The following is a 24,767-nucleotide window of genomic DNA, read 5'->3' on the forward strand; positions in this document are numbered from 1 at the left end:
CTACTCCGTAAATCAAGTTCAAAACCGATAATGACTGTTTTACAGGGAAGGAGCAGATACGTCGCAGAGAACCTCAAGAGAACGTCGGAAATAAAACGGAAAGCCAAAAGGAAGCATTGCACCTATTACCCTTTGCGATAATTCGAAATCGGATTATGCCACCACTGGAGAATGATTAGCGCGTTGTTTCGAGCAATCGTCTGAGGAGCAAACTTACAGCCAGGTACTAAGCGGTGTCCCGTAGTCTCATCTGGCGCCCATCTCGTCGTCGCTTCGTCTTCAGTATCAGTGTCGACAGTTGCTGCACTCATGCGATGACGCGACCCAATTGGATTTCTCGTGCGCTCAACTGGAAGAGCCCTTGCATTTATACGCCTGGATGGTGTCGATTGTGTCGACCTACGATCCGGACTGACCTCAAGCTGTTTGGCGAAACGGGAGGAGAGGTCATCAACTGGCTCTTTATTACAATCGTGCGCGAAGTAATACGGAGGGAAACGCTTACCATTGATGGCAGGTTCAACCTGTTCTGACCTTGGTTCAGGTGTCGGTGTCGGTGATCTCGCTCGTGTCACCCGTGGACGACGACCGTTGGTAGGCGTCGTTCGTACGCTAGACGGGATCGGCGGTACTACACACATTAAAATGATGGAAATTGTAAGCGAACAGTCTACTTACCTGTCAGAGTGTCAAAGACCTGCGCCCTTTCTAACTCGCGTTTTCCCTCTTTCAGACGCGCCAGCGTTTTCTCCGTCTTGATGCGCTCGGCCCGGATTTCGTCTGACTCAGAAGCAATCAACCTTAATAGGTCTTCATTCATTTCAGAAACCGTTTTCGGTGAAAATATTTCTGCAAGATCTGCTATCAGACAGTTTTCTACAGCAAGCACAGCGACATTGTCAATGAAAACCGTCAGTGCTTTCTAAGACGAGTCAGTGTATGGTGTCAGCCATTCAAGCTCCAAAGAGTGTTACCTTGTAGTATGTTTGACTGTGATCAAGAACCTCCGCATACGTGTCATCGTCGGGGGATTGCGTCAACAAGCTAGGCCCACTACTGTTATTTGAGCCGAACCTGAATGCTCTATGCGCGGCCGTGGACGCGTTGTCGGTGTACCTCTCCGCTCGCATCTGGTGAATCTGCAAGCTGAAAGTCGGATCATATACGAATGGGCTCAGCTTCTGGTAGGGAACCAGAAGCTCCTTCAGCTTGGCTTCGAGGGCGATTCTCCTCTCTTCAAGCCGTTGATCAACCCACTCCATCCGAAGCATTTGGAATGTTTGCTCATCCATAAGTGACGACAGGGCAGCATAAATATACTTCTGTGCCGCTTCAAAGACGCGCTCGAGATGGCATTCAGCAATAAATTCCCATTGTTGAGACTGATCACGAAAGACCCGCGTGACGACTCCGGGGTTGACCAGTGTCGGGATTCCAGAGCAATCACTCTCTTCCAGATATTCCTTGATACGCTTTAGTAGCTCGGCCCGCGTAATCTGCTCGGGGTCGTCAAACTGGGCATCGTATTGTTGAAGCGCCTGGGACTGCAAGGCTGGAGACCCCAGGTTTGCGGAGGTTGGTAGGTCATTCGCGATGTTCCAAGCATGCCCCTTGTGGTACATAATATGAGCGAATGCTCTGTTGAGACTCTGGATTTGGGTGCGGAGACGTCTTGCCCGTTGGTCCTGTACCGAGGTTGACGTGAAGAAGGCATCCCCGTCGTAGTGGCCTATCAAGGCACTGTGTGTGAGTAACTGGAATTTTGCCGCACTGTCTGTCAGGTAAGAACGCTGTTCTCGCGGAGTCTCTCGACCTTCCCCTAATCTCGCGAGGCGAGAATTGGTCGCAACAATCGCGTCTCGAATGGCTCCGGTGATCGCGGGGAGCTCCTTGCAAACATGCCGCAGGAGTAACTCTGAAAGTTTCGTCCTCAAGCTATCAATACCAACATTGCATTCGGGAAGCGCCTTCCATATGCTGGACGCAAAGAATTCGCGTTCTTTCTGATTGCGTTCTTCGAGTGAGAGCTCCTCTTCTTTCCAGCCTCGATTCCTAACTACATGCCAACCGAGATCTAACCGCATGATTTCGTTGTTGGCCAGTCGAACGACGGTTGCTTCAGTCTCCGATCCTGCATTCAAAAGGTCTGGTTTGGTGATGATACCGAGACTCCGCTGGCCTTCTCGATCAGCTCTTTGGACCATCTTGAAGACTGCTTGGTTGTTCAAGTCATTTTGGGCGGAGACCACCGCCAGAATAATAGACTTCGGGTTATCCATATACCTCTTCACGAGGTTATGGACCTGCTCAACATCGTTTTCCCTTCCTTTGATTGCAGATTGGATCAGGCCAGGTAGATCAACAATGGTAAGAGGAGGGACATCAGGGCCAACGTATTTGATCTTCAAGACGTCGTCAAAGAACGAAGAGGTGTTCGAGGAAGCACCAAAGATCATGTGACTTTTCGCTTCTTCAATCAGGGCGGTGATGTTGACGTCTTCAAGTTGAGTGAAGAACTTGTGGAATTTGGAAATCTCTTGGATCTGTGCCTGGGACCGCTTTTCCCCTGGGGAGATTGAGCACGTTATTCTTACATCCGTACCCCTTCGTAGTGCAACTTCAGTCGCAAAAGTGGTGCATGTGCCCTCTTTCGTAGGAAAACTGAGGGATGTGAGCCCCTCAAGAACGGAGCTCTTTCCGGACGACTGGTCTCCACAGACGATCAACTGTGGATCGATGTTGTAATCTTCATGCCTCTTGTTCAGCTCGCGGAGGTTGTCGATAGCATCCAACAATGCTACCTGCTTGGAGCTTTGCAATCCCTTGATCGTTGCGGGTTCAGGGGGTTGAGAAGCCATCAGAGGTGATTCAGGCGGTGTGGAATAGGTTTGGAAGGTACCACTTCGAAGGAATGGCATTGGAGAAGGGGTAATACATAAAATAGAGAACTGACCGAAGGTATAGCACGTATTTATGCACCCGCTCCTGATCGTCATACCTTCTCCACACAGCCCGCACAGCTTCTTGAGCTATATATAGGCTCTGGAGAAGTCCTTCATGGTTTCACTTATGCTATGGCACCGCCTCTCGATGGCCAATGCCTTCGCTGGGTTCGAGATGGAGCCGTGCTCTGTTAGCAGTAAACAAGGCAATAACGAATGCAGGGGAGCAGCCTCATACTGTCTAGCGCTTGCTGCCAGAGAGCCCATTCGTCGAGCAGCCTTGGCCCTGCTCTCCGTGTTTCGAGGGATGTTTTAACAACTGAGAAGCTGCAGGGACGAGCATATTGCGCCACAGTCAATTACTCTTTCTGGTTGCAGGCCCGCTCGTGTCGCCGGGGATGATGCATAATGAACAACATTCGGATGCGGTACGCCGGGGCTGCTGAAACATCTCAGTGTATACGGATCACAGCTGTCAATCGGGAAGGCAAGTAGTGTCTCGGTCAGTCTTACTGTACTTTGAAGGAGATATGAACCGGCGTTTTGCCTAAACGTAACATCCTCTTGTATCGCAATCTGCGTGAGTATCAATCCAGTGCCTCGAGGCTTCGACTGTGTGATTAGACGAAGAAGGAATCGGATGAGTACGGTCGGGGTATTATCACCGCGAAATACGTCCTTTCTGATTCTACAGGCTTCGCTGTACTCCTTTTCAGTGATTTAACCGCCTGTCTGCATCTTCGTGATTCGGAAGCGCCGTGCCGTTGATGGCATCTGCATGCATGATAAGGCTGCAGCATTGGGGCACAGCAGCAACTCGAGGCTGAGTGGCAACGGAACAGCGACGTAATCGGCAGTCTCCAACAGCAACGTAATCGAAAAAAGAGGCTGCCAAGGAATTGAACAGGGAACTTCGCCGAGGTTGATGCCTTCGTGAAACCGTGTAGACTTGTGCCTAAAATCAACGTCGGTCGCGGGCTTTGGCAGCAAAAGGGATTCAGCTCCAGCCGTGAAGTCGTTTTGCAAGCCCCAACACGCAGTAAGCATTGATACCTGTGATGAAGGCTGGGGCCGTGAGAGTGACGCATATCCATATCCAGCAGGCCCTCGAAAACACATGCGGAATACATATGCTTACGCCATGCTAGATCATGCCAATAGCTAGATCATGCCAATATATATCATGGCCTTTTTTTTTTTTTTATCGATCTTGGGTGGTTCCAATGGTGCTGGATTCGCCCATGCATCGCTGGCCGCTTCAGCTTCAGGAGTCCAGTCGTTTGTGGTTGGTGCCGAAGCAAGTTGAGAAGGTCAGGATTCGAAACAACGTGGCGCGGGGAGGCGACTTTGAGAAGGGGCGTCGGGATAAAGTTGTCGCGATCGCAATCTTCAATATCGAAGCATCCAAATGTCGCATCCACAGTGGCTCTGTCAAACACTGCACGCAGTTCGAAAGAAACGGCCATTCGAACGGAAAAACGGCTTGAGCCCATTAGAAATCTATACACTTACTTCACTTGAATTCCCACTCTTAACCTGACCCTCTTTCCTTGTTCCCAGATCATCCATCAACACCAATCCCACCTCGTCGTTGTCGTTATCCCCATCTTTCGACTGGTGGCGCTGAACTTCAAATGTCTTGGTGTAAGTGATGATGCTCCTGTCCGCACCTACTCCTCCTCCCCCTTGGCTTAGTCCTCCTCCTTTTGAATTCCCTAGAGCGTTACCGCTCCCGTATTTCGAGAGATATTGGTTGGATGATTTGTGTGTATTGCCCAGTACCTTTGGGAATAACCGTACGAGGATAGCGCGAATGGCAGGCATGCAGGCGCACATGATGCCGACGTTGATTTCAATGGTTGACCAGCTGCAGACGTCGAATTGATCCCATGTAGGGTTTGTCGAATTCGCAAAGTGTACGAGATATTGCAGTCGCAGAATGGACACGATTGTGACGCTGTTGAGATAAGTTAGCAGGGCGAGAGTTGCCCGAGACGGCAAAGGACAGCTTACAAAGTTCCGACGCAGAACATCATGGCCACCCCAACCTTTTTCTTCCAAGCCAGTTGAAGGTGAGCAACTTGAAACAGTGGGATTGCCAACATCCAGAAGTCTAGTGCGATACTGACGGCGGCATTCGCCCAGGCAAGCGCGTTGATGTTGATGCAGGTGCCCTCATGCTCACCGTCCCAGCGATGCCAGTAATAACTTATCGGCGAACACTGGAAGATAGCGGTGACAACGAAAGCGATCCCGTACATGGCGTTGACGACCATCGTCACAATGGTGAGTCTTCTAACTCGAGCTCCTGGGAAGATATGATAGTAGAAGAAAAGCAAGGATGCTTTCAGCATGACGATGTTAACGAAATAGTCGACCTCCAAAGCGTAGAACCACTTGATGAAGTCCGTGATTTGCTGAAACTCCAGGGTCCAGATGTCTCTCCCCAGTCCATTTTTCAGTACACCGCGGTCATTGATGATAGTTCCAGGGACACCGCTTATCAAGGCCAACACGATGAAGTAATCGTCCCAGGAAAGAGGGTAAACAGTCAAAAAGAGCTTGTAACCGATCCGAAGGACTACGCAGACGGCTGATAGAACCCCAAGCGTGGCGTTGACTGTCCGAAAGACAGGGCCTCTGTCTCGTATAGGAGCGTTGCACATCGTCATAGTGAGATTCTTAGTCGCTTGTGACCAATTAGAACAAAGAAGTGTAAGGCTTTCGATGAGACTTACTCAGTCCTTCCTTCATCGTGCATCGCTGAAGTATGCACGTTTCGACGCCATGGCGAGAGTTTGCCAGGAGGTTGGCACAGACGCATGCTCGATCGTTCGGCGGACACGGCGACTCTTTGAGTGCAGCAGCAGCACATGGAAGCTATGGGATCATTAGCATAACGAGCCATTAGATCTTCATGATTGCGTGTGTAACGATGGGTAGCGCAGCAAGAGGGGGAACACTCAGGTAGGATTGGACGAATTATAAGATCCTATCATGCAGGTGTACGAGGTGGAAAAGGAACCTACCGCGCAAGCGGGAAGTAGCGTGAGCGCCGACTCTAAGTCTGTCGTCTCCGTGAAACCGAAAGGAATGTAGGAAAGTAGAAGGAAAAGAAGGCTGAACAGAAGCTTCATTATCGCATTGGAACGAGGGAGCAGTCAACGCAACGGCGACAGCATGCAGGGTGAAGACAACTGCGGAAGGATGCGACAGGTGTGAGAGTTGAACACTTTGAAGTGCACTTGGCCGGAAGGGTCCATCGCGGCAATCCACCCGGTTGGCGACTTGATACTCTACGCTAAAGTGCACGCTAAAGTGAAACTCCCGGGCCTACAAGGCGCGTGGGAACATGGATGTGGGGACGGAAGTATGGAATTGCTACCATATCCGTACTGGAACGCCAGGGCAGGCGTTAATCGCCACACCCATCTCTATAACTGGCAGTACGTAACACGTACTGTGCTCCGCCGTCTATGTACCTCCAAAATGTCACTTTCTACTATATAAAGCCTTAGTTGATCGTAGATGTGTTCCTTTCAGATGCTGCAACAATAACTGCAAGGCCTTTGTTATGGAGACAAAAAAAAGGTGTGAAATATGAGGAAGCTGGGGACATCCTAGACTTATCCAAACCCTCACATTTGATATATGTAGTCTCCCTGCAAAAAGTAATATTTTATTCACTTCTGACGAATACTACATGGGACGGGTGGTGAACCTTCGAAGCTTTCCCATTGCACTTCGAGAATAAGTGGCGACTCCCTATCCACACGAGATCCCGGGGTCGGGTCGGCGATAGAACCGTTCACGGAAAGGCGGGCTAACTGCAGCTGTCCCCGAGGCCTGCCGAAGAAAGCCGGAAGATTTGTTGAGGGCTTAGTATCGTGTGCGGAGGACTCCGGAGGTAATGAACAATCCGGTAGACCGAGTCGATGCACCTCCTTCTATGGCGGCATTACTCACGTCGTGGGCTGCAGTTCCTTCGGGGTTTACTCGCGTTAAGGCCCACCCTCTTACCATGATGTATTCAAGTCCGCGCGCTGTGAGCGCATTTCAAGTTAAAAGTGAATCACTGTCGACACTCTAGCTATGGTGACTTGCACGAGTCAGGCATCTCGAATTGATCGAATGGGCGAATAACTTTGTTTCGCCCTACGGGTCAAGATCGCTCGGAAAGGATTTCTTGGCCCGTCAGCCCAAATGATGATTGCAACCTTAATTTAACCTATTGCCGCACGAACGCCTGCACGTTTTGAGTTATGCGTTATGAGCATCGGCGTATCCGCCACCATGAAAAACTCCTTTCCCCAGACCCCCACAGCTTTGACTCGTCGCAGATACACGACAAGTTCCTCATTATTATTGATCTCTGTTGGAGCAACGCTGGCGCGCGGCTGTCACTGACTACCACAGGCCATCTATAGGATAGGCGAATTAGCGGGCAATCCTCACGCGACTCATCGCCGGGGCAGTGGCCCCTGGTACCATGATCTGCAAGGCACAATGCATCGCTTGGGAATCTCAATCTGGTATTCAAGCCGGACCCTTCTACTCCGTCTTTAAACCAGTGTACAAACGACTGAGCCGGAAGCATTATTGACAGAAACTATCCCAGGCTTTTCCTTCCATGAAAATGGTTATTCTTAAAACCCCACAAATACATGCAACGAGCTCCATAACGCGACACAGAAAACAGAAATAACTTCCCCCCATACAAGCCGGTTCGACAAATCATGATCCCAAAGTCTAGCCCTTGGAAATTCCAAAGTCTTTCAGCATCGAGAGTTCCCGGATGAGTCCTGACTGTGGTGGAAAATGGGGAGTACAGTGTAGAAAGCAATTGTGCTAAGGGAATCGCAGAAACTTGGGGTGGCCTTTTCTTGCCCCAGACATCCACCGCATCGTGTTCAGGTGCTGATCACCAAGCATCAACATCGAAAAGCTCCTCTGAGAAGTGAGTGACGACCACCGTACGGCCGGTGAAAGCTCGACCCGCCAAAGCCTTGATAGCCTTTTGGGCAGACTCGGGGGTTTCGTATTTGATATAGATCTTGCCAACACCGGGATTGACGCGGGCGCCGCTGGGACGAGGAATCTTCACCTCCAGAATCCGGCCGTACTTGGAGCACTCTTCTTCAACCTCCTCCTTGATCTCTGCCGTTGACGTTAGCTATCCTATTCAGCATAATCCCTCACAGACGGAAGTATACCTTCATATGAGTCTTTGTCCAATAGCTCATCATGAGTGACCATGTTCATGAGTACGAGAACCCGTCCAGCCTCCGGAGGACCGTTTGATTTAGAGCCGGCCAGCATAGAGATGGCACTGACTCCGCCATCCAAGGTTGCATCTTGGGACACACCCACAGAGGCTCGCTGCACTTTCAAGTTCTTGTCGCCGAGGGCAATAGTATTCAACCCCTCAATGACAGCATCGACCGTGTCTTGATTGACGTATTCGCAGAACGCGATACCCTGATCGGTCAGCGAATCGTAGTCCTTTCGTCTGAGAAAAGCTGAATGAAACCTACCCGATTCAGTTCGGACCCAATCTCCTTGACCACGACGAAAGATTTCAATTCGCCGAACGCCTCCAAAAGCTCCCTGATTTGGGCATCCTCGACGAAAGGAGGGATGTTGCTAATACTGAGCTTGTTGGGACTGTCTTTGACAATTGAGGACGCCCCATCCTCAGTTTGGTCACTCTCACTGCTGCTGAGAGGGGCAATGTAATCCTTCGGACGACGGATCGAGAGCCCCGGTCTATCCGGATCACCCGCATCCTCATCCATTTGAATTCCATCCAAAGCGAGAGCCATGGTCGCATCTTCTGGAGCTTTGAACTCAAGCAGAGCGTAATCGCGGTTCTTGGAAACGTGAGCTGAAAGGCATGGGTTGTCTCCAGAGACAACGTTCAGCCCATTGAGCTGGAGATTGAAGAACCCAACAATCAGGTCCTCTGAGATATTAGCAGGGAGATTGTAAACAAGCAGCCGCTTCGCCTGCTTTGCATTCTCTGGCTTGAGGGCCGAGGCAGAAGCGGATCCTGCCGCTGGAGCCATAAAGGCAGCAAGTTTGCTTGGGTCCATCGGTGCAGCGCGTGGAGCACCCGGAAGGGGGAACATGCCGGACAGTTTAGCTTGCTCTGCCGTGATATTTTCATACCCAGCAGGTTTGATATCCCACTGCGTCATGCGGCGCGGACGCTGCAGAATTGAGACAACGTTGGTAAGATCGGGCGTGGGCTCGCGCTTCTTGTACGGAGGAGATTGGGACTTCTTCCTGTCCCGTCCTCCAAATCCTCCACCAAACCCGCCGTCCCTATCGCGGTCACCGCGTCTGCCGCGTCCACCACGGTCAAGGTCTCGATCCCCACGTTCACGCCTGTCGCCATGGTTGCTGCGATCGTCATGGCCCTCCCGTTCCCGTCGTCCATAGCCGCGGTCATCGTCACGGCGGGGGTGGTCGCGCCTCGAGTAGGAATCGCCCCAGGCTCGGTCCTCGCGCCTCTCACGGCGGGCGTAAGTGTCCTCGCGTTCGCGCTCACGGTAGTCCCGGCTTGAGGAATAGGTGTCGACTTCGTAATCCCGGCGAGAGCCGTGGCGGGGTGACCTCGAGCGTCGCCGTCGCCTGTCTCGATCATCATCGCGCGATGACTGTGCGGTCAGCTCATGTAGTTCTGATGGGAGCAATGGGGTCTCACATAGTTTCGCGCGCCGCTCTGCCTGCCGCCGTCTGTTGATGTTAGTATAAATTTGAGCTGCCACAAAGTCAGCTGAACTGTCACTGACGACTCCACCTACCTCTAGAATAAGTATCACCGCTCATCCTGGGCTAAGCGGCCGCAGGTGTTGCGATGTCTTCGCAAATGACTCCCTTCGCGGAAAGTTACTCTGTCGTCTCCACGGGAAGGGTCTGCGGGACAGCGAGTGCTTTTAGTGGGGCGCAAAGTGCAAGATGAGGCCGTTCAAGAAAGATAGAAGATGAAGCACAACGTTGTCTGTCGCGCTGAACAGTTGGCACCTCGTGTGTTCCCGTTGGTTTTTCGATGGCAATCCCGTCGCGCGTTGAGGCGGAAAGTCCGCGGCAAGTTGCACGCTAGCGCCTTGGCAGACATCCCTGCAGCCTGGGACTTGGCAAGGGACTCATCCAACTCTCCCTCACATATAACCATCTACATCAAGAACAACGAGTGAATGTAGGCTCAAAGTAAGGAGCCGCTGAATGATTGCACATGTCATTACGGGCACCAGAATGGCAGAGACTGCCGATTAGTCTCACGGAACTCTGCATAAACACTACTCTCCGTTGCGGCCAATCCTTCCGGTATTTTTATCGTCCTCAAGCCATGTGCGTCCCATGTCTAATAGTCGTATAGTTGGAGAAAATCCGCCGATGACGAATGGTCATGTACCCTGCATGGTCGTATCCTGACCCTCCGCCAGGACTCTGAATATCTTCACTATCGAGCCATCTTCCCTAACTCCACTCTCCCCTCGCCTCCTCCTTCCAATACCTCCTCGGTCGCGCCGTCCGTAGCACCAGAGGACGATGATACGCTTCAGCTAATCAAACACTACTTCAATTTGCGTCCGAATCTCGGTCGGCTGTATGAGCAATGGGCTGCAACGGATCCGAATTTCAGGAAACGAGCCCCCAGATTCGCTGGAGTACGCATACTGCGACAGGACCCCTGGGAAGCACTCGTCGGGTTTATATGCAGCAGCAACAACAACATCTCACGCATATCCAGCATGGTGGCAAACCTATGTCTCCATTACGGTCCACTCATTGGACATATCGACGGCGTGCCCTACCATGACTTTCCCACACCAGAAGCCCTTGCTCAACCAAGTGTTGAGGCTCAACTGATGAAACTCGGGTTTGGCTACCGCGCCAAATATATCTACAAGACTGCGGTCATGATTGCTGGCAAAGAGAACGGATTGGCTTGGTTAGATGAATTATGTAATCCGGAATTTCCTTCCTTTGGTCGCGAAGTCAAGAACGCAGGAGAGTGGAACGAGGGCGGTAGAGAGGGCTACAGGAAGGCACATGAGGAGCTTCTCGCTCTACACGGCGTGGGTCCCAAGGTAGCAGACTGTGTATGTCTAATGGGGCTCGGGTGGTCGGAGTCAGTCCCAGTGGACACGCATGTGTGGCAAATCGCGCAGCGGGACTACAAGTTTGGCAAAGGAAAACATAGTAGTCTGACTGCAACTACATATACAGCTGTGGCTAATTACTTCCGCAAGTTGTGGGGTAAAGAAGCGGGCTGGGCACATTCTGTGCTCTTCACTGCGGATCTGAAGGCGTTTTCCGAAAGGCTCGTGGCAAAGACCGAGATCAAGGACGAGCAGCTTTCGATAAAGCTAGAGGAGGACGCTGTAAGTACTGAATTGACAAGCAGCGCCACCAAATCCACGAGAAAGAAGGTCAAGCGCTCGGTCAGTGAGAGCGAGCATCTACTCTTAGGAGTTGAGGAGAAAACGGTGATGCGGCGGAGTAAGCGTCGAAGAACTTAGGAACACAGGGTTACCAGAGGTGAATCAACCCTGCGGTGAGAGCTTAATACCACCTGCATCCACTCCGCCTTCTCCACGCTTCGGACTTGCGCACGGATTCGCACCGTTTGGCCTCTACCCACCCTTCAAACAGCCAGTGAGAGCCAACACTTCGTACACATTGAACCTCCACACGACTCCTTCTCAACCCAACAACGAAGTATCTCTGCCTGAGGTGTCATCATGCGATTCCTTTACCTCTTGCTGCAGCCGCTCCTGCTTGGAGTTGGCAAAACTGCTTCACTTCCCCACGGGCCGGTCAATGTAAAATCAACTTTACTTGCTGGCAAGGATAACCTGCTAACTGCATGTCCAATAGCTCGACCTAGCCCCTCAAGTTACTACAGCTCCCGAGACGGCTATCAAGGTGCATGTCAGCGAGGACCCAAGGACCGTTCTTCCGCCTCCGAATACTCCCTGCAAACGCAAGTGCTCATGCACCCACGGCACACAGCCACCTGAGGGTCGCGTCTACTGCGGTTACTGCTGGGGCGTCGATCCAGTCAACGACATCCTCTATGGCTCTGAAGTTATCAAGTGCTCGCCTGGTGATTGCTGCAGCTATGGCTACTACGACGGGCGCTGCGATACGAATCACACCCAACCTGAGTACGACGTCTTCTGCAAAAACTCCTGAACCAGCCATGACACATGTCGACTGTCCCACATAACGGGATTTCGAAAACCGTCGTAGGAGACGCCTCATGGGATTTCCATCTGAGACTGTCCAGGGTGGTCATTGCATGGACTCTACAGGTTGATGTAGAACATCCGTTGGCAATCAATGAATTATCTCGTCCTCATTGCTCAATGGATAAGTGAAGTGAAGATAGTCGACCCGGTGATGTTCGTGTCAACCACTTATCAAGACATTCTGCCTTCCATGGTCTCATCACCTGCTCGGGGACACTGTCAGCTATCAATTGCAACTGATACCTAGCAATATTGCTACTCCACGTCAACTGCGCACTGTGAAGCCTCTGTTTGCGTCGCCCATTGCAGCGGAGAGATCATCAGAGTACAGGTAAATGGCGCCAAGTTAGCAGAATCAGAAGGCATGACGGTTTCTGTGTTGCACCTCATAGATCTTGTCATTGCAATTGGCGTCAGGCGTGTCCCCTCATCTGACCTAGGTCCGGTGGAGCTAAGCTTTGTAGTGGATCGGGAGCTTGAACCAATCAGCGCCAAGTGTGGAGTACGCGGGGAAGCTTGGGGTTGCCGGCATTCCGTCATGCAAGGTACACCACTCTCCATACTTTAACTCGCTCCCGTCCTCTAAAACTTCATTGACAGCAGTTATGGGCGGAGAAACTCACCGCAGGATGCCTCTTTCAAAAGAAGAGTACCCGCTCCTGGCTGAGCGGCCTGTAGGCAAACAAATCCAAAGCATCTACCAGTCACGCCTGCGACAGTTTACAGACAACGGGCAATACTATGCACAGGGACTTCTGCCGTATGTCTTTCCTTCCTTAGTCATGAAGAGTGCCATAAACTATTACCTGAATTTTCACCAGGCTGATATGGTACAGCAAGATCAATCCCGACCGTGCCTCTGGTGAGGACCATGTAAAGCTATCCGTCTACTCCCCTCCAGATTTATCCCGTCCCACCTTCAAAGAGGCCATCTCGAATTCTTTCAAACCCGCAAAAGTTGGAGAGTCTTTCGGACCCAGTTGGTCGACACACTGGTTCAAGGTCCAGCTTCGTGTGCCTGAAAGATTGTTGAAATACGACCACCTCGAGTTCGTCTGGGATGCCAATAATGAGGGGCTAATATGGACTGAGGATGGGGACGTCGTGCATGGGCTGACAGGAGGCGGAGAAAGGACCGAGTGGATCTTACCAAAGGAATACAAAGATGGCAGGGAGCACACGTTTTATGTGGAGATGGCATGTAATGGCATGTTTGGTAATGCCCCCGGAGGAGATAGTATCCAGCCGCCAAGCCCTAACCGGTATTACCAACTGCACACTGCTGAGATAAGGGCCGTCAATCCAGAGGCGAGAGCTCTATACTTCGACTTCTGGGAGATTGGAGATGCCGCTCGCGAGTTCCCTCAGGAATCGGCACAGGCGCACCAGGCACAGCAGGTTGCAAATCGCATCATGGACGCTTTCATTGCGGGCAATGGAAGCAATGAGGCCATCCGTGAATGTCGAAAGATCGCAAGAGAGTACCTTGGGAACAATGTCGACTCACATAAGATCTACGACGGTGGGAAGGAGGCCGTTGTAACGGGAATCGGCTACTGTCACATTGATACGTGCTGGCTCTGGCCATTTGCGGAGACGAAGCGGAAGGTTGCACGGTCCTGGTCCAACCAAATCGACCTCATTGATCGTTATCCAGAGTTGCGGTTCTGCTGCTCCCAGGCACAACAGTATAAGTGGCTTGAGCAAAACTACCCGAGCCTATTTGACCGAGTCAAGAGGAAGGTCAAGGAGGGCACGTTCCAGCCAATCGGCGGCAGCTGGGTTGAGCACGATACAAACCTTCCTAGTGGAGAGTCACTGGTTCGACAATTCGTTTATGGCCAACGCTACTTCGAAAGTAGGTTTGGTCAGAGATGCAAAACATTCTGGCTTCCAGACACGTTCGGCTACTCAACACAGCTACCGCAAGTCTGCCGGCTGGCGGGAATGACAAGATTCCTAACGCAGAAGCTGAGTTGGAACAACATTAATAACTTTCCACATACGACATTCAACTGGGTGGCATTAGACAACAGCCAGGTAGTATGCCACATGCCTCCAGCGGAGACATATACCGCAGAGGCGAATTTCGGAGATGTTAAAAGGTGTATATCCCAGCACAAGTCTCTAGACCAGGACGCTACCTCGCTGTTAGTCTTCGGAAAAGGTGACGGTGGTGGCGGACCGACCTATCAGCACATAGAAAAACTCAGGAGGTGTCGCGGTATAAGTGATCAAGTTGGACTTCTGCCCCGCATCAAACTTGGCGACTCGGCAGACGATTTCTTTGATCGTCTGGAGAAAAGAGTAGAAGACGGCCTCGAACTTGTGACTTGGTATGGCGAACTATACTTCGAATTGCATCGCGGAACGTATACTACGCAAGCAAACAACAAGCGCAACAACAGGAAGGCCGAGATTATGCTGCGGGATATTGAGTATCTGGCTACCCTAGCCACCATCAAGAATAACTTTGGGAAGAGAAGCTCATACAAGTATCCAAAGAAGGACATCGACGATATGTGGGAGAACGTCTTGCTTTGCCAATTCCACGACTGCCTACCTGGCAGCTCCATTGAGATGTGCTATGATGATTCGGACCAGGTGAGCCAATCCTCCAGCACATTGAACTTTTCTAACAGCGGTAGATATATGCCCAGGTTTTCAACACAGGAGAGGCGCTCCTGTCAGAAGCGCTCGCTGAGCTGGGCTTTGATAAGTGCCCAAAGGCTGGGCAAAAGATTGTTGCGCTGAACACACTTCCCTGGCCACGAACCGAGCTCGTCAAACTTCCCTCAGTCGCCGATTCGGCACCAGGTTTGCGTCCTGCCGTCTACGGGCTGGCGCACTGCAACAGCAGCGGCATCATGGACCTCAGGCCGCTCACATCGCCATACTCAACACTAACGGCCCGCATTACGGAGCTTGAGAATGGTGGCTATGAGATGCGCAATATTCAATACGTCGTTCAGATCGTCAATGGCGCCATCACATCCCTCTATGATATCGACCACCGGCGCGAACTCATCCCCCAGGGTGCGAAGGCCGCTCAGCTCGTCCTCTTCGACGACAAACCCCTCTACTGGCAAGCCTGGGACGTCGAGGTCTACCATCTACGCTCGCGCACTGAGCTCCTTCCACAGAAAGTCAGCATAACAGAAGATACACCGTACCGCGTGTCCGTCACCATTGAAACCAAGATCTCCGACGTATCCCACGCCACTACCACTATCAGTCTCCCCGCCGTCGTCGCCGACAGGCCATCCGCCATCGAGATCACCACCGAGGTGGAATGGCAGGAAACGATGAAGTTCCTGAAGGTTGAGTTCCCCGTTGACATTGTCAACACCGAAGCCAGCTACGAGACGCAATTCGGCGTCGTGCGTAGACCCACACACTACAACACTTCTTGGGACATGGCCAAGTTCGAAGTGTGCTGCCACAAGTGGGCCGACCTGTCCGAAGCAACGTACGGCGTGAGTATCCTGAATGACTCAAAGTACGGATTCGCGGTGGCAGGGAACACGATGAGACTTTCGTTGTTGAGAGCTCCCAAGGCCCCGGACGCACATGCGGATATGGGAACCCACAGTATGCGGTATGCGATATTTCCGCACAAGGGCTCGCTGGACGAGAAGACGGTGTACAAGGCCTTTGAGTTCAACAATCCCATTAAGCTGGTTGGTGTGGCAGATGCGACGGGTGTCTCAGCGACCCCTGCGTCTCTTATTACAAGCGTGAATTCGCAGCTCTCGACGCACGACCTGCTCTCCTCGTTCCGCATTCTGCACGCCCCAAACCTTATACTGGATACGGTCAAGCGCGCCGAAGACGATGAGGACGTCTCCCGTGGGGAGTTCCCGCTCAAGCGTGGGAGGTCCGTCATTGTGCGCTTGTACGATGCGCTGGGAGGGAAGTCCAGGGGAGTATTGTCGTGGGGTAAGTTGCATGTGAAGAGAGTGAGTAGGGTGAATGTGTTGGAGGATGAGTTGGAAGATTTGACCGTCAATATGAGGGAGGCTGTGGACGGCGGAAAGGGAGTGGAGATTGAGGTTCGGGCGTTCGAGGTACTGACGATGAAGTTGGAGTTGGAGTGAACAGGGAGTATCTGGTGGAGACGGGTCAGTAATTGGAGGTGAGCGCACTTGCGCGCGGCGGGGGAAGTGCATTCGTAGCGTTTCTTGTATCGTCGGAGGACTCATGAGGATATACGTGAGCATAGGATTATCACGGAGTGAATACCAATCCCAACCGGAATTGTAAACGGAACGATCTTGCCATCGTCTCATGCTGAAGTGACATTGCGTTTCAATAAGAGAAGAAAAGTAAATACGTCTATGGGATATATACTCCAAGCCCACTCCCCTAATACCTATATTTATGGAAAAAAGATCTATGTACCCACACGTCTCAACGCCGATAAATGCTTGTCGAACACAACATGCTAACAATAACGTAACGAGCGGGAACATTATATAGAATGTTCATCCCATCGTACCCACATATTTGGTATAATATACTCACTTACCCCGTCCGTCTCGATCTATTCTTCCTTCCTCCCCTCGGGCCAGCGCCCCTTCAACTCCTCATACACGGTAAAGATGAACGCCGAGCTCGGCACACTCCTCGCACAGGTGATCCCGCAGCCCCTATACAGACCCCTGAGTCCGTGTTGTCTCCATATCGCGCGTCCAACGGTACTAAAGGTGGACCTCGCTTCTCCAGTCAATGCCTTCACTTCCTCCGTCTGCATGCGCGACTTTACCGTGTCGGCGGGGTAGAAGAGGAAGTTGTAGGCGACGCCGGCCGCGGCACCGGCGAGCATGCGCTGGTAGACGGGGAGGTCATCGTCAGTCTTAGTCTCGCCGGTAGTGGAAGAAGAGCGCCGGAAGAGCAATTTCATTCCTTCGAAGCCGCCGAACCAGGCGACGCCGCCGCCCGTCTCGCGGATCAGGGTGCCGAGTTGGCCGTGCCAATACCCCATAAGGCCGTGGTGCCTGTAGATTGAGGCGATGATGGCGGGGATGGTGGGTTTGCGGAGGGTAGAGGCGGAAGCGGAAGACGAGGGTCCCTCGAGCGGGACTTGCATTTTGCATTTTACGAGCTCGATGGGCGTGAGGAAGAGGGATGTTACCGCTCCAGAGAAGGCGCCGCAGAGGAGGAGAGCGGAGTAGGGGAGGTCGTTGGATGTAGTGGAGGGGGAAGGGATGAGGCCGGAGGCGCGGATTCCGTCCTGAGCGATGCGGTACTGGATTCAAGGTTTGTTAGTCTTGGGTTTCCGGACGAGTGCGACGTAGGAGAGTAAGGAGGGTTTTGTGAAAACTCACGCTGAAGAATAAACACGCATTCTCCACCGCTGCACCCACCAACGGTGCACTGATTCCCCTATAGATGCCCAAGAACCCATCCTGCCTCAGCGCCTGCTTGAAGCAATCCAGCGGTCCTGTGTACCGTAACGGGAGGTGATCTGGCTGCGACTGCAGGCGCACTTTGACCGTGTCGAACGGGTACTCGATATATTTTCCTACAATGCCTGCTGCAGAGCCACAGACGACGTCTTTAAGGGCTTCGGCGCCTTGGTTGTGCGCTGTGGTGGGGTTGATGGTGGGGGTAGTCCTGTTAATGCCGGAGGAGTCCAATATGAGGTTTTCTGAGAAGGGAGCTCCGCTCCCGTTCACCGTTACTGCGGGACTGGGATTGAGGTCCATTGCGTTGTATGGGAGGGCAGGGTGGTCGTGGTGCTCGGCGACGTCCTTCTTATATGTACCTGGAGAAATGCGGATCGAGCTGTAGCGAAGGAACGGATACGAGGCGTCGTCATAGAGCAGCAGCAACAAACATGGCTGCCCGTCGTGCGTATTATATTAGAGGAAAGGTGGAAGAGGAACCGGAGTCCTGCGCAGAGCAGAGCGGTGAAGAGGGAGCGCGGAGCCAAAAAAGCTCTCTAACCCAGTTATGCGTTGTACATGTGGAGCGGCCTCGGGACGGTTCAATTATTGAAGATTTTTATTCTATGCGGGCGGACGGGCGTGTACAACGTGCAGTCGTCGCAACGTTGCACAGGTCGAAAATCCTGTTTGGGGAGGAGCGACGACGACGATGTCGGAGCGAGAGGATCCTGCCTCTCCTCTCACTCTCTTTCTGAGGCGATTTGGCACTTTAGCCTGGACCTGTTACCTCCGTGCCGGAGAGGGTGTCGGCGACGATCGCTACAGAGAGCGGAAAGGCGCGGTGCTGAGGTATATGTATCGGGGACCGTGGGATACGAGGTTGAGGGGAAAATCATCCGCCAGGTCCCCGCCTCGCACTTACGTCGTTCTTTCAGGTTTCCTCTTGTCTAATCTTATCTGATGAGATCTGATCTCTTTTGTTGATCGCTTTGAGTGGCCCGTGCAAGGAAGGCGCGGAATGCGGCGTCGCGAGGCCAGAACCGACCCGGCAATTTCTCGGCCAATATCTTCGTCAAGGCGTGGGAATTGTCAGTATTTCCGCTCAATAGAACCTGTGACACATTCACTGCGACTAGACTTTCACTAGATCCGCCTTTCGCACGCAAACATGTCTGCAACCGCGGAGACGAAGACAGCGCCGGCCGCTGGACCTGTCGCCGTTCAGGGCATGCGCAAAAACGGTACGTTCGGAACCGCAAATACAGCAGCTGTAAAGAGTCGCAACACTGACGCGCTACAACCAGGCAAGCAATGGCACCAGCCCAAAACTGCTTTCAGGCCTACAGCAGGACTGACACCCTATGCCCGCCGCGCCGAGGAGAGGAAGGCGCTTGCCGCCGTGAAGGCAAAGGAGAAGGAGATGAAGGATGAGAAGGAGGCGGAGAGACAGGTGCGAGGCGCCATATCTGGCGAATCCAGTGACCGCTAGTGCTGACTGACTTGTAGCGACGCATCGAGGCTATCCGGACGAAGCGTGCTGCGAAGGCCGAGCATGAACGATACCAGCTGATGGAGGAGAAGATGCACAAGAAGCGTGTGGAGCGCTTGAAGAGGAGGGAGAAGCGCAACAAGATGCTCAAGTCATGATTCCGCTGTCTTCATAGAAGAAATAAAGAAGAAAAAGGAGAACTCCAACAACCGTCGTCCCGACAGCAGCCCTGCCTGGGAACGTTCCGAAGTACTCCGACGTACACCAGCACACAGAAAGGCGACGATCTGTGTACGAGGGGGTTTCAGAAAAAGTGGAAGAGACACACAGGCCATTGAGGGGCCTCCACCAGACTCCCGACTTCACTTCGCGTGCCATGGACTTGCGGGGAAACTTTGGCCGAGAGGGCACTGGTCAAGAACAGGCACATCCGCAGCCATTCCTGACATGGGCAGTTCACCAAGATACCCTGACCAAAAGCTTGTCCTGCAACCTTAAAAGAAGCGCAATTCAAGTTGCTACGTATTCAGATACCTAGGAGATATTCACATTTCTCCGCCTCAAACTTCACGTCTATCCTATATACAAGCCCAACGTGATGTGATGTCCATCCCATCACCCCGCCGTCAGTTATTTACGACTTCCCCAGGATCCACAGCTCACCCTGGGTGGTGTCACTGGTCATGAACAGACGCCCCTGCTTATCGAAAGCCAGGCCGGCAGGCCTGAAGCAGCCGGAGCTGAAATTGGGCCCTTGGCCCTGACACTTGGAGACATCCGGGTTGTAGAAGATGTCCTGCGCGGCATCGTTGCTCGTGAGAGGCGCAACAGGCGTGTAGTTCCCATCGTCGCCCTTCTTGAACTGCACCGCGACGAGCTTGAATCCAGTGGTAGGACTACGGTTCCACGATCCGTGGTACGTGATGTACATGTTGGTGTTGTCGGGATCGAACTTGCAGTCGATGGGAGCCGAGTGAGGGAACAGGGTAAGCTTGGGAGCCGTAGCGCGCTCTTTGCACGTGTCGTCGTTGAAGCTGCTGCTGGGGGCTTGGACGAACCAGTCGCCAACCTTGAACTGCTTGTCCGTGAAGTCGGACGGTTGCCAGACGGTGAAGCACGTCGGATAGCCGTACCAGTTGTTGTTGGGCTTGGTGACGTCGCCCATGTAGTGGATCTTCTCGCCAGGGTTGTTGTTGTGGATATCCTTGGATTGGCCGTTGACGTTGCGCACAAATTGGTCGCCGCTATTCTCGACACCCCAGAGGCTGTAGAGACATCAGTCTATACTACATACAATTGAAAGAAATATCAGGCGCTTACTGGTTGTTGTTGTCAAAGGTGATGCCGACATCGTTGCGCTGACCATAGCCTGCGTTCCAGCCGCCCGAGACATAGTTGTATCCGCCACTGGGGATCTTAGTCAGATCGAACACCTTGATGATGGCACGACCTGTCTTTGGGTCGTTGGTAGGCTGGTCGATGTTGGAGTTCGAGCCGTGAGAGACGACCAAGAGCGGCTGGGTTGGGTGCATGGCCAACGTGCGCGTCACATGGCTACCGCCGTTGTACATGCCAGTGATGATAGTGGAGCGCGTTCCCACGGTACCAGCAGCATCATCATATGGCCAGGAGTACACCTGCGTCATAGAGCTGGCATACAACGTCTTGCCATCAGCGCTCAGGGCGATACCATGATTCAAGCTGTTGAGCGATACCAGCATCTTTGTCGAGGTGACACAGCCGCTGGCATCGACCTTGTGATATGAAATGCCCTTGGAAGCCTGGACGACGAGCATGTTTCCCGCGTTATCGAATTGGATGCTTCGCGGGTTGGTCAGCCCTCCAGCGATTTTGGTGGCCTTCCACCCGTTTGCTAAACGGCTCTGGAATGCCGGGTTCCCTGCACCCGAGCATGATGAGGGGATCGCGGCCGGCCTCTGTACGATCGAAGTAGCCGAAGGCTTGATGCTCGTCACAACGGTAGTGGGGATGGGCGTTGGAGTGTTGCTCGGTGCTGCCACATTTAACAAATTAGCCTTGACTAACTGATCAAAGTTGTCAATACGGGCAGCGTTCAGGTCATGGATCCATTTGCCATAGGCCTCGTGGACGTTGAACATGGAGGTGTTGCTGGCCGGGTTTTCGACTCCATTGGCACCATAGGCCCAGGCAAATTCGGTAGTGCCATTGAACGGTAGGTAGTATCTGACATCCTCATTGGATTGCCATCCCGTGCAGCCCTTGCAGAGCGCAGTGATTGTATAGTGGGTGGCATTAGCCTTTGTCCCCTTCATATAGAAGTGCTCAGCGCCCTCATACGGCTGGGGAAGCGAGATGCCACTGTCAATCGTCAATGCATGCTGGAGTCTGCATGTTTGAAAGACATACTAGGCAAAGCGTGAAGACACAGTTGTTGTCTTGTCGTTCTTCCATGCAACCGTGAGTGGGTTCCATACCATCTGTCCGCCCCATGCAAAGCCTACCCAGTAGTGCTTCACGGGCGACGTGATGGTGATGACGGCATCATACGGGTCCACCGGGTTTTTGGGAAGGGCAATACCAATGTAGATATCGGATTCCGGATCCTTGTAGCCCGAAAAGCAGATCTTTGTTTCTGGGTCGCAAGAGACTTTCGAAACTGGCTTACCCTCTTGAGCGAGCGCTGTAGGAGCTTAGCCAATGTTATAGGAGAGCTATCGTGAAGTCATACCCTGACCGCTAAGTGCAAGTGCACTGCCGACAACTAGGAGGGAACGCATGGTGTGCAGTGAGGGCAGATGCACAACGAGGAACCAAATGCGACTGCTCTACGCACTGTGCCAGCTCCATCCCTTTATGTGTAGACACGATGACCCCGGGGTGGCGGGTTGTGCCTCCCAGGGAGCCATGTGGGCGTACACTTTGATCTGTCTATCTCTCAATTTGGAACGGGACGTTTGATAAATGTTAGATGAAGAAGCTGGGGAATGGTATACAACAGAATATCTTCTAGCCAATCTTGAATCTTGAGATTGCAATTTAGACCGGCAAATCCAAGCTTGCCAATTTGTTGACGTCTGAAATGGATGTCGTCTGGTCTGGATAAGTTTCAGCCTGGGCGTGGTTGTGGGGCCTTGCTATTGATTGGATGCGCCTTCTCCAACGACAAGGGTACACCATCGCTGTTCTGATTTCCCAGTTGACTTCCCCACATACAGATATATGACCATAAGCCTTACCTGGACCCGGATTCGATCTGTGAAAACCAGTCTTCTCTTGCTGAGCTTATTCCTGGTTTGTCTGAGGAATAAGCAGCAGGATAATCCAGCCCCTGAACCTGTGCCTGGAGAATGTGCGAGTAGAATCCATGTGTGCGTATACACGTGGGACATATAGCATCAAGATCGAGTGGTGAACAGGCGCGTACTGGTACCTGGTCTCCGTCTCGGCACTTGATCATGCGAAGGGTTGCCACATGCCCGAAGGATACTCAATCTAATAACCCGAGCACCACCACCCCAGGGTACTTTTCCCGGGCAAGTTTCCAGAAGGTATTATTGCGCCGATGGTAACCCAATGATGGTGCGAAAACGGTTAGATGACGCGGAGAACTCTATCGTGGTTGTGTAATACCGATTTTGCAGTTGCGTACGGATGTAATTGGATCGCATGGTCGCTGCCACGCTGTATACCGTGGCACAAAAGCCTGCCAGTGTACTGGTTCCTTGACTTTCCAGAAAGGCCCGCCTTTACACGGAGTCCAGGACCTTATGCTGGAGCGATGACAGATGGAAAATAGCGGTAACTTTTTCGATATCACTCTGACTTTCCAGTAGCTGCTCTTCAACAAAATCCCTGGTGGCCGTGAGAGCGTCGCTGGCAGCCTTTGCCCACGCTGCGGGAACTGATGGTCCAGAGGACACAAGATGACTTTCGTCTGACAGTCTTATGAGAGATTCCGACAACTCCTGATCTGCTGCTGTTAGTCGGCCTTGCAGATACACGGTCTGCTGCAGTAGAGATCGCTCATTGCTGGCAGCTTGAGCGATAGGAAGAAGATACGGGAAAGTGAGACCGATAACGCTGGGGTCGGGTGTTCCAACTGGCGAAGGTCCCGACCGATCAGCTTCAGAGTGCGAGACAGGTATGCCGTTGAGGGTAGCGTCTTTTGCGTCCAACTTCCCGTGAGTGACAATGATATGCGAGCGCGATGCGGTATAGGCGTTATAGGTGTCCTCGATGCGCGATCTCGCAGCGTGAATATCAACTTGCTCAGGCATAACAGACGTGCGCTTGACAGGCGAGGCATCCTCAAGAAAATCCGACTCTTCATTTAGCTTCCCCAGTTCGCCTTCTATCCATTCCACAAGCTGATCTCTGGCGCAACTAAGGGCATAGACCTGTTGTGCTAAGCTTGAATTCTGAGAATCTTGCGGCTTCGCTGAGCTTTTGGCTGACTTTGCTTGGTCCATACTGGTTTTGGCTTCGAGGACCTCTTTCTTCAATTTGAAGATGGAAACTTCATTGTCTGGATTGATTGTGATCTGGTCCAGACGCTCCGCAGGAATATCTGGTTGCTCACCCACGATCTCTGTGACAAGTGCCTTTAGATCCTTACTCCCCTGGATAGGCACAATATTGACCAACTTCTCTAGCGAGTTCTGAATGACTTGGAGCTCCGCAAGACGGCGCCGCTGTCGTAGTAGAGAGAGATAGCTTGCCGTGGCCTCGCGATCGAATGCCGCCTCATCGGCTACGGGCGAATCTTCAATATGTTCCTTGCGAAGCCTATCGAGCGAGGCCTTGAGTTCTTGATGCCGCGCTTCTGCTTTTCGTTGCGCATCAACTGCTTGCAGATAACGTAATCGAGCCCCTTTGAGCAGGGCAGCCCGAGCGTTTACGCTACAGTCGTCCTGCGGACATGCAAGGTCCACATGATGGAGGGCAGCTTTCTCAGATTTGATATTCGAGAGCAGATGATCCGATAGTGCTTTCCGTATCCGTGTAATTTCATGTGTAGGGCGAACATAGGCAGACAATACTTGGTCAATTTCTGGTATTGGACACTGCCTAGAGACCGCCATTCTGTCTAGCGGTTCGCCTGTTCCGTACTCGAGAGTCATGTACTGTCACGTTTCCGGTTGCAAAGGATGGTGGGAAGATGGAGGCCGAGTGTCGGTGCATTGAGCGAGTTCAGAGCTGACGATTGTCAACAATCTATGCCTGATTAGGCAGATTATGTAAGTGATGCTTCCATCACGTGACCCACTCTGCAATCCACTTCGCCCCCTCAAAGACGTTTTGCTGGCGGCTAGCTTCAATATACTAGTATACAAAGCTGTCAAATAAGACAGGATTTGTTTCTGTGCAAATTCAGTGTCTAGCCCTAGCTATCATAGAAATCCACTACCCCTTTCCGCTTACTCATCAACATGACCTCCTGCAGCTGCGCTTTATGTTATATAATATGCTGCCTAAAGTATCTCTCTAACAAGTACCCATTTTACTGCCGAGAAATATTAGCAATGAACATGCAGTCATTTATCTAGGTTCTGTTGGTTCCGTTGGTATACCCTAGCTTCACTGCCCTATGGTCCCATGGCACGAGTTACAATAGTGGTGAAGATCGAGCCAGCTCACATGGGATTAGAGACTCATATGCAATTGATGTCTTTATCGAATTAGGGTAACATGAGCTAGATTACCT

The 24,767-nt window shown here is 52.2% G+C and overlaps 11 protein-coding genes across 11 annotated transcripts; 4 read left to right on the top strand and 7 right to left on the bottom strand.

Moving 5' to 3' along the window:
* Positions 1-670: 670 nt before the first annotated feature.
* On the bottom strand, positions 671-2,858 carry EI97DRAFT_375109 (uncharacterized protein; the record flags this gene model as incomplete). The annotated part of the gene is made up of 2 exons (XM_033795485.1): positions 671-922; positions 975-2,858. 2 exons carry the CDS (start codon positions 2,856-2,858, stop codon positions 671-673), a joined length of 2,136 nt encoding a protein of 711 aa, XP_033654986.1.
* A 267-nt stretch (positions 2,859-3,125) lies between these two features.
* EI97DRAFT_292243 (uncharacterized protein) lies at positions 3,126-4,257 on the bottom strand. Its single transcript, XM_033794457.1, has 3 exons — positions 3,591-4,257; positions 3,456-3,518; positions 3,126-3,384 (listed from the first exon to the last, which is right to left on the bottom strand). Exons 1-3 carry the CDS (start codon positions 4,070-4,072, stop codon positions 3,255-3,257), a joined length of 675 nt encoding a protein of 224 aa, XP_033654987.1. The 5' UTR covers positions 4,073-4,257; the 3' UTR covers positions 3,126-3,254.
* Positions 4,258-4,442: 185 nt separating this feature from the next.
* On the bottom strand, positions 4,443-6,079 carry EI97DRAFT_449566 (uncharacterized protein; the record flags this gene model as incomplete). Its single annotated transcript, XM_033800225.1, has 4 exons — positions 4,443-4,899; positions 4,956-5,631; positions 5,681-5,822; positions 5,972-6,079. The coding sequence occupies 4 exons, from the start codon at positions 6,077-6,079 to the stop codon at positions 4,443-4,445; spliced, it is 1,383 nt and encodes a 460-aa protein (XP_033654988.1).
* Positions 6,080-7,456: 1,377 nt separating this feature from the next.
* On the bottom strand, positions 7,457-9,888 carry EI97DRAFT_432325 (uncharacterized protein). The gene is made up of 5 exons (XM_033798141.1): positions 9,749-9,888; positions 9,649-9,680; positions 8,477-9,601; positions 8,156-8,420; positions 7,457-8,099 (listed from the first exon to the last, which is right to left on the bottom strand). Exons 1-5 carry the CDS (start codon positions 9,771-9,773, stop codon positions 7,864-7,866), a joined length of 1,683 nt encoding a protein of 560 aa, XP_033654989.1. The 5' UTR covers positions 9,774-9,888; the 3' UTR covers positions 7,457-7,863.
* EI97DRAFT_500410 (DNA glycosylase) lies at positions 9,749-11,773 on the top strand. Its single transcript, XM_033802662.1, has 2 exons — positions 9,749-10,271; positions 10,324-11,773. The coding sequence occupies exons 1-2, from the start codon at positions 10,180-10,182 to the stop codon at positions 11,468-11,470; spliced, it is 1,239 nt and encodes a 412-aa protein (XP_033654990.1). The 5' UTR covers positions 9,749-10,179; the 3' UTR covers positions 11,471-11,773.
* Positions 11,582-12,309, top strand: EI97DRAFT_292310 (uncharacterized protein). Its single transcript, XM_033794458.1, has 2 exons — positions 11,582-11,773; positions 11,829-12,309. Exons 1-2 carry the CDS (start codon positions 11,693-11,695, stop codon positions 12,144-12,146), a joined length of 399 nt encoding a protein of 132 aa, XP_033654991.1. The 5' UTR covers positions 11,582-11,692; the 3' UTR covers positions 12,147-12,309.
* Positions 12,310-12,752: 443 nt separating this feature from the next.
* Positions 12,753-16,469, top strand: EI97DRAFT_396215 (uncharacterized protein). The gene is made up of 3 exons (XM_033796333.1): positions 12,753-12,962; positions 13,039-14,806; positions 14,851-16,469. The coding sequence occupies exons 1-3, from the start codon at positions 12,808-12,810 to the stop codon at positions 16,297-16,299; spliced, it is 3,372 nt and encodes a 1,123-aa protein (XP_033654992.1). The 5' UTR covers positions 12,753-12,807; the 3' UTR covers positions 16,300-16,469.
* Positions 16,470-16,745: 276 nt separating this feature from the next.
* Positions 16,746-17,910, bottom strand: EI97DRAFT_457468 (amino-acid transporter arg-13; the record flags this gene model as incomplete). The annotated part of the gene is made up of 2 exons (XM_033800821.1): positions 16,746-17,450; positions 17,530-17,910. 2 exons carry the CDS (start codon positions 17,908-17,910, stop codon positions 16,746-16,748), a joined length of 1,086 nt encoding a protein of 361 aa, XP_033654993.1.
* Positions 17,911-18,628: 718 nt separating this feature from the next.
* Positions 18,629-19,348, top strand: EI97DRAFT_292418 (uncharacterized protein). Its single transcript, XM_033794460.1, has 4 exons — positions 18,629-18,680; positions 18,729-18,833; positions 18,897-19,042; positions 19,099-19,348. Exons 2-4 carry the CDS (start codon positions 18,761-18,763, stop codon positions 19,237-19,239), a joined length of 360 nt encoding a protein of 119 aa, XP_033654994.1. The 5' UTR covers positions 18,629-18,680; positions 18,729-18,760; the 3' UTR covers positions 19,240-19,348.
* A 239-nt stretch (positions 19,349-19,587) lies between these two features.
* EI97DRAFT_292377 (cellulose binding iron reductase-like protein) lies at positions 19,588-22,018 on the bottom strand. The gene is made up of 4 exons (XM_033794459.1): positions 21,792-22,018; positions 21,470-21,743; positions 20,402-21,421; positions 19,588-20,346 (listed from the first exon to the last, which is right to left on the bottom strand). The coding sequence occupies exons 1-4, from the start codon at positions 21,838-21,840 to the stop codon at positions 19,716-19,718; spliced, it is 1,974 nt and encodes a 657-aa protein (XP_033654995.1). The 5' UTR covers positions 21,841-22,018; the 3' UTR covers positions 19,588-19,715.
* Positions 22,019-22,809: 791 nt separating this feature from the next.
* Positions 22,810-24,144, bottom strand: EI97DRAFT_374776 (uncharacterized protein; the record flags this gene model as incomplete). The annotated part of the gene is made up of 1 exon (XM_033795469.1): positions 22,810-24,144. One exon carries the CDS (start codon positions 24,142-24,144, stop codon positions 22,810-22,812), a length of 1,335 nt encoding a protein of 444 aa, XP_033654996.1.
* Positions 24,145-24,767: the final 623 nt, after the last annotated feature.

Source organism: Westerdykella ornata (genome assembly GCF_010094085.1).
Source record: "Westerdykella ornata strain CBS 379.55 unplaced genomic scaffold EI97scaffold_7, whole genome shotgun sequence".
NCBI lineage: Eukaryota > Fungi > Ascomycota > Dothideomycetes > Pleosporales > Sporormiaceae > Westerdykella > Westerdykella ornata.

Coding starts and splice junctions, on each gene's coding strand:
- EI97DRAFT_292377 (XM_033794459.1), bottom strand. CDS start 21,840: ATGCGTTCCCTCCTAGTTGTCGGCAGTGCACTTGCACTTAGCGGTCAG. Junction 21,422..21,469: donor GTGTCTTCACGCTTTGCCTA/GTATGTCTTTCA, acceptor GACGATTGACAG/TGGCATCTCGCTTCCCCAGC. Junction 20,347..20,401: donor ACCTTTGACAACAACAACCA/GTAAGCGCCTGA, acceptor ATGTCTCTACAG/CCTCTGGGGTGTCGAGAATA.
- EI97DRAFT_292418 (XM_033794460.1), top strand. CDS start 18,761: ATGTCTGCAACCGCGGAGACGAAGACAGCGCCGGCCGCTGGACCTGTC. Junction 18,834..18,896: donor TCAGGGCATGCGCAAAAACG/GTACGTTCGGAA, acceptor CGCTACAACCAG/GCAAGCAATGGCACCAGCCC. Junction 19,043..19,098: donor AGAAGGAGGCGGAGAGACAG/GTGCGAGGCGCC, acceptor ACTGACTTGTAG/CGACGCATCGAGGCTATCCG.
- EI97DRAFT_292310 (XM_033794458.1), top strand. CDS start 11,693: ATGCGATTCCTTTACCTCTTGCTGCAGCCGCTCCTGCTTGGAGTTGGC. Junction 11,774..11,828: donor TTCCCCACGGGCCGGTCAAT/GTAAAATCAACT, acceptor CATGTCCAATAG/CTCGACCTAGCCCCTCAAGT.
- EI97DRAFT_396215 (XM_033796333.1), top strand. CDS start 12,808: ATGGGCGGAGAAACTCACCGCAGGATGCCTCTTTCAAAAGAAGAGTAC. Junction 12,963..13,038: donor TATGCACAGGGACTTCTGCC/GTATGTCTTTCC, acceptor GATATGGTACAG/CAAGATCAATCCCGACCGTG. Junction 14,807..14,850: donor GCTATGATGATTCGGACCAG/GTGAGCCAATCC, acceptor TAACAGCGGTAG/ATATATGCCCAGGTTTTCAA.
- EI97DRAFT_292243 (XM_033794457.1), bottom strand. CDS start 4,072: ATGTATTCCGCATGTGTTTTCGAGGGCCTGCTGGATATGGATATGCGT. Junction 3,519..3,590: donor GCGGTGATAATACCCCGACC/GTACTCATCCGA, acceptor ATACTCACGCAG/ATTGCGATACAAGAGGATGT. Junction 3,385..3,455: donor CATATCTCCTTCAAAGTACA/GTAAGACTGACC, acceptor GAGATGTTTCAG/CAGCCCCGGCGTACCGCATC.
- EI97DRAFT_500410 (XM_033802662.1), top strand. CDS start 10,180: ATGTCATTACGGGCACCAGAATGGCAGAGACTGCCGATTAGTCTCACG. Junction 10,272..10,323: donor CGTTGCGGCCAATCCTTCCG/GTATTTTTATCG, acceptor ATAGTCGTATAG/TTGGAGAAAATCCGCCGATG.
- EI97DRAFT_432325 (XM_033798141.1), bottom strand. CDS start 9,773: ATGAGCGGTGATACTTATTCTAGAG. Junction 9,681..9,748: donor CGGTGATACTTATTCTAGAG/GTAGGTGGAGTC, acceptor TAACATCAACAG/ACGGCGGCAGGCAGAGCGGC. Junction 8,100..8,155: donor GGACAAAGACTCATATGAAG/GTATACTTCCGT, acceptor CGTCAACGGCAG/AGATCAAGGAGGAGGTTGAA.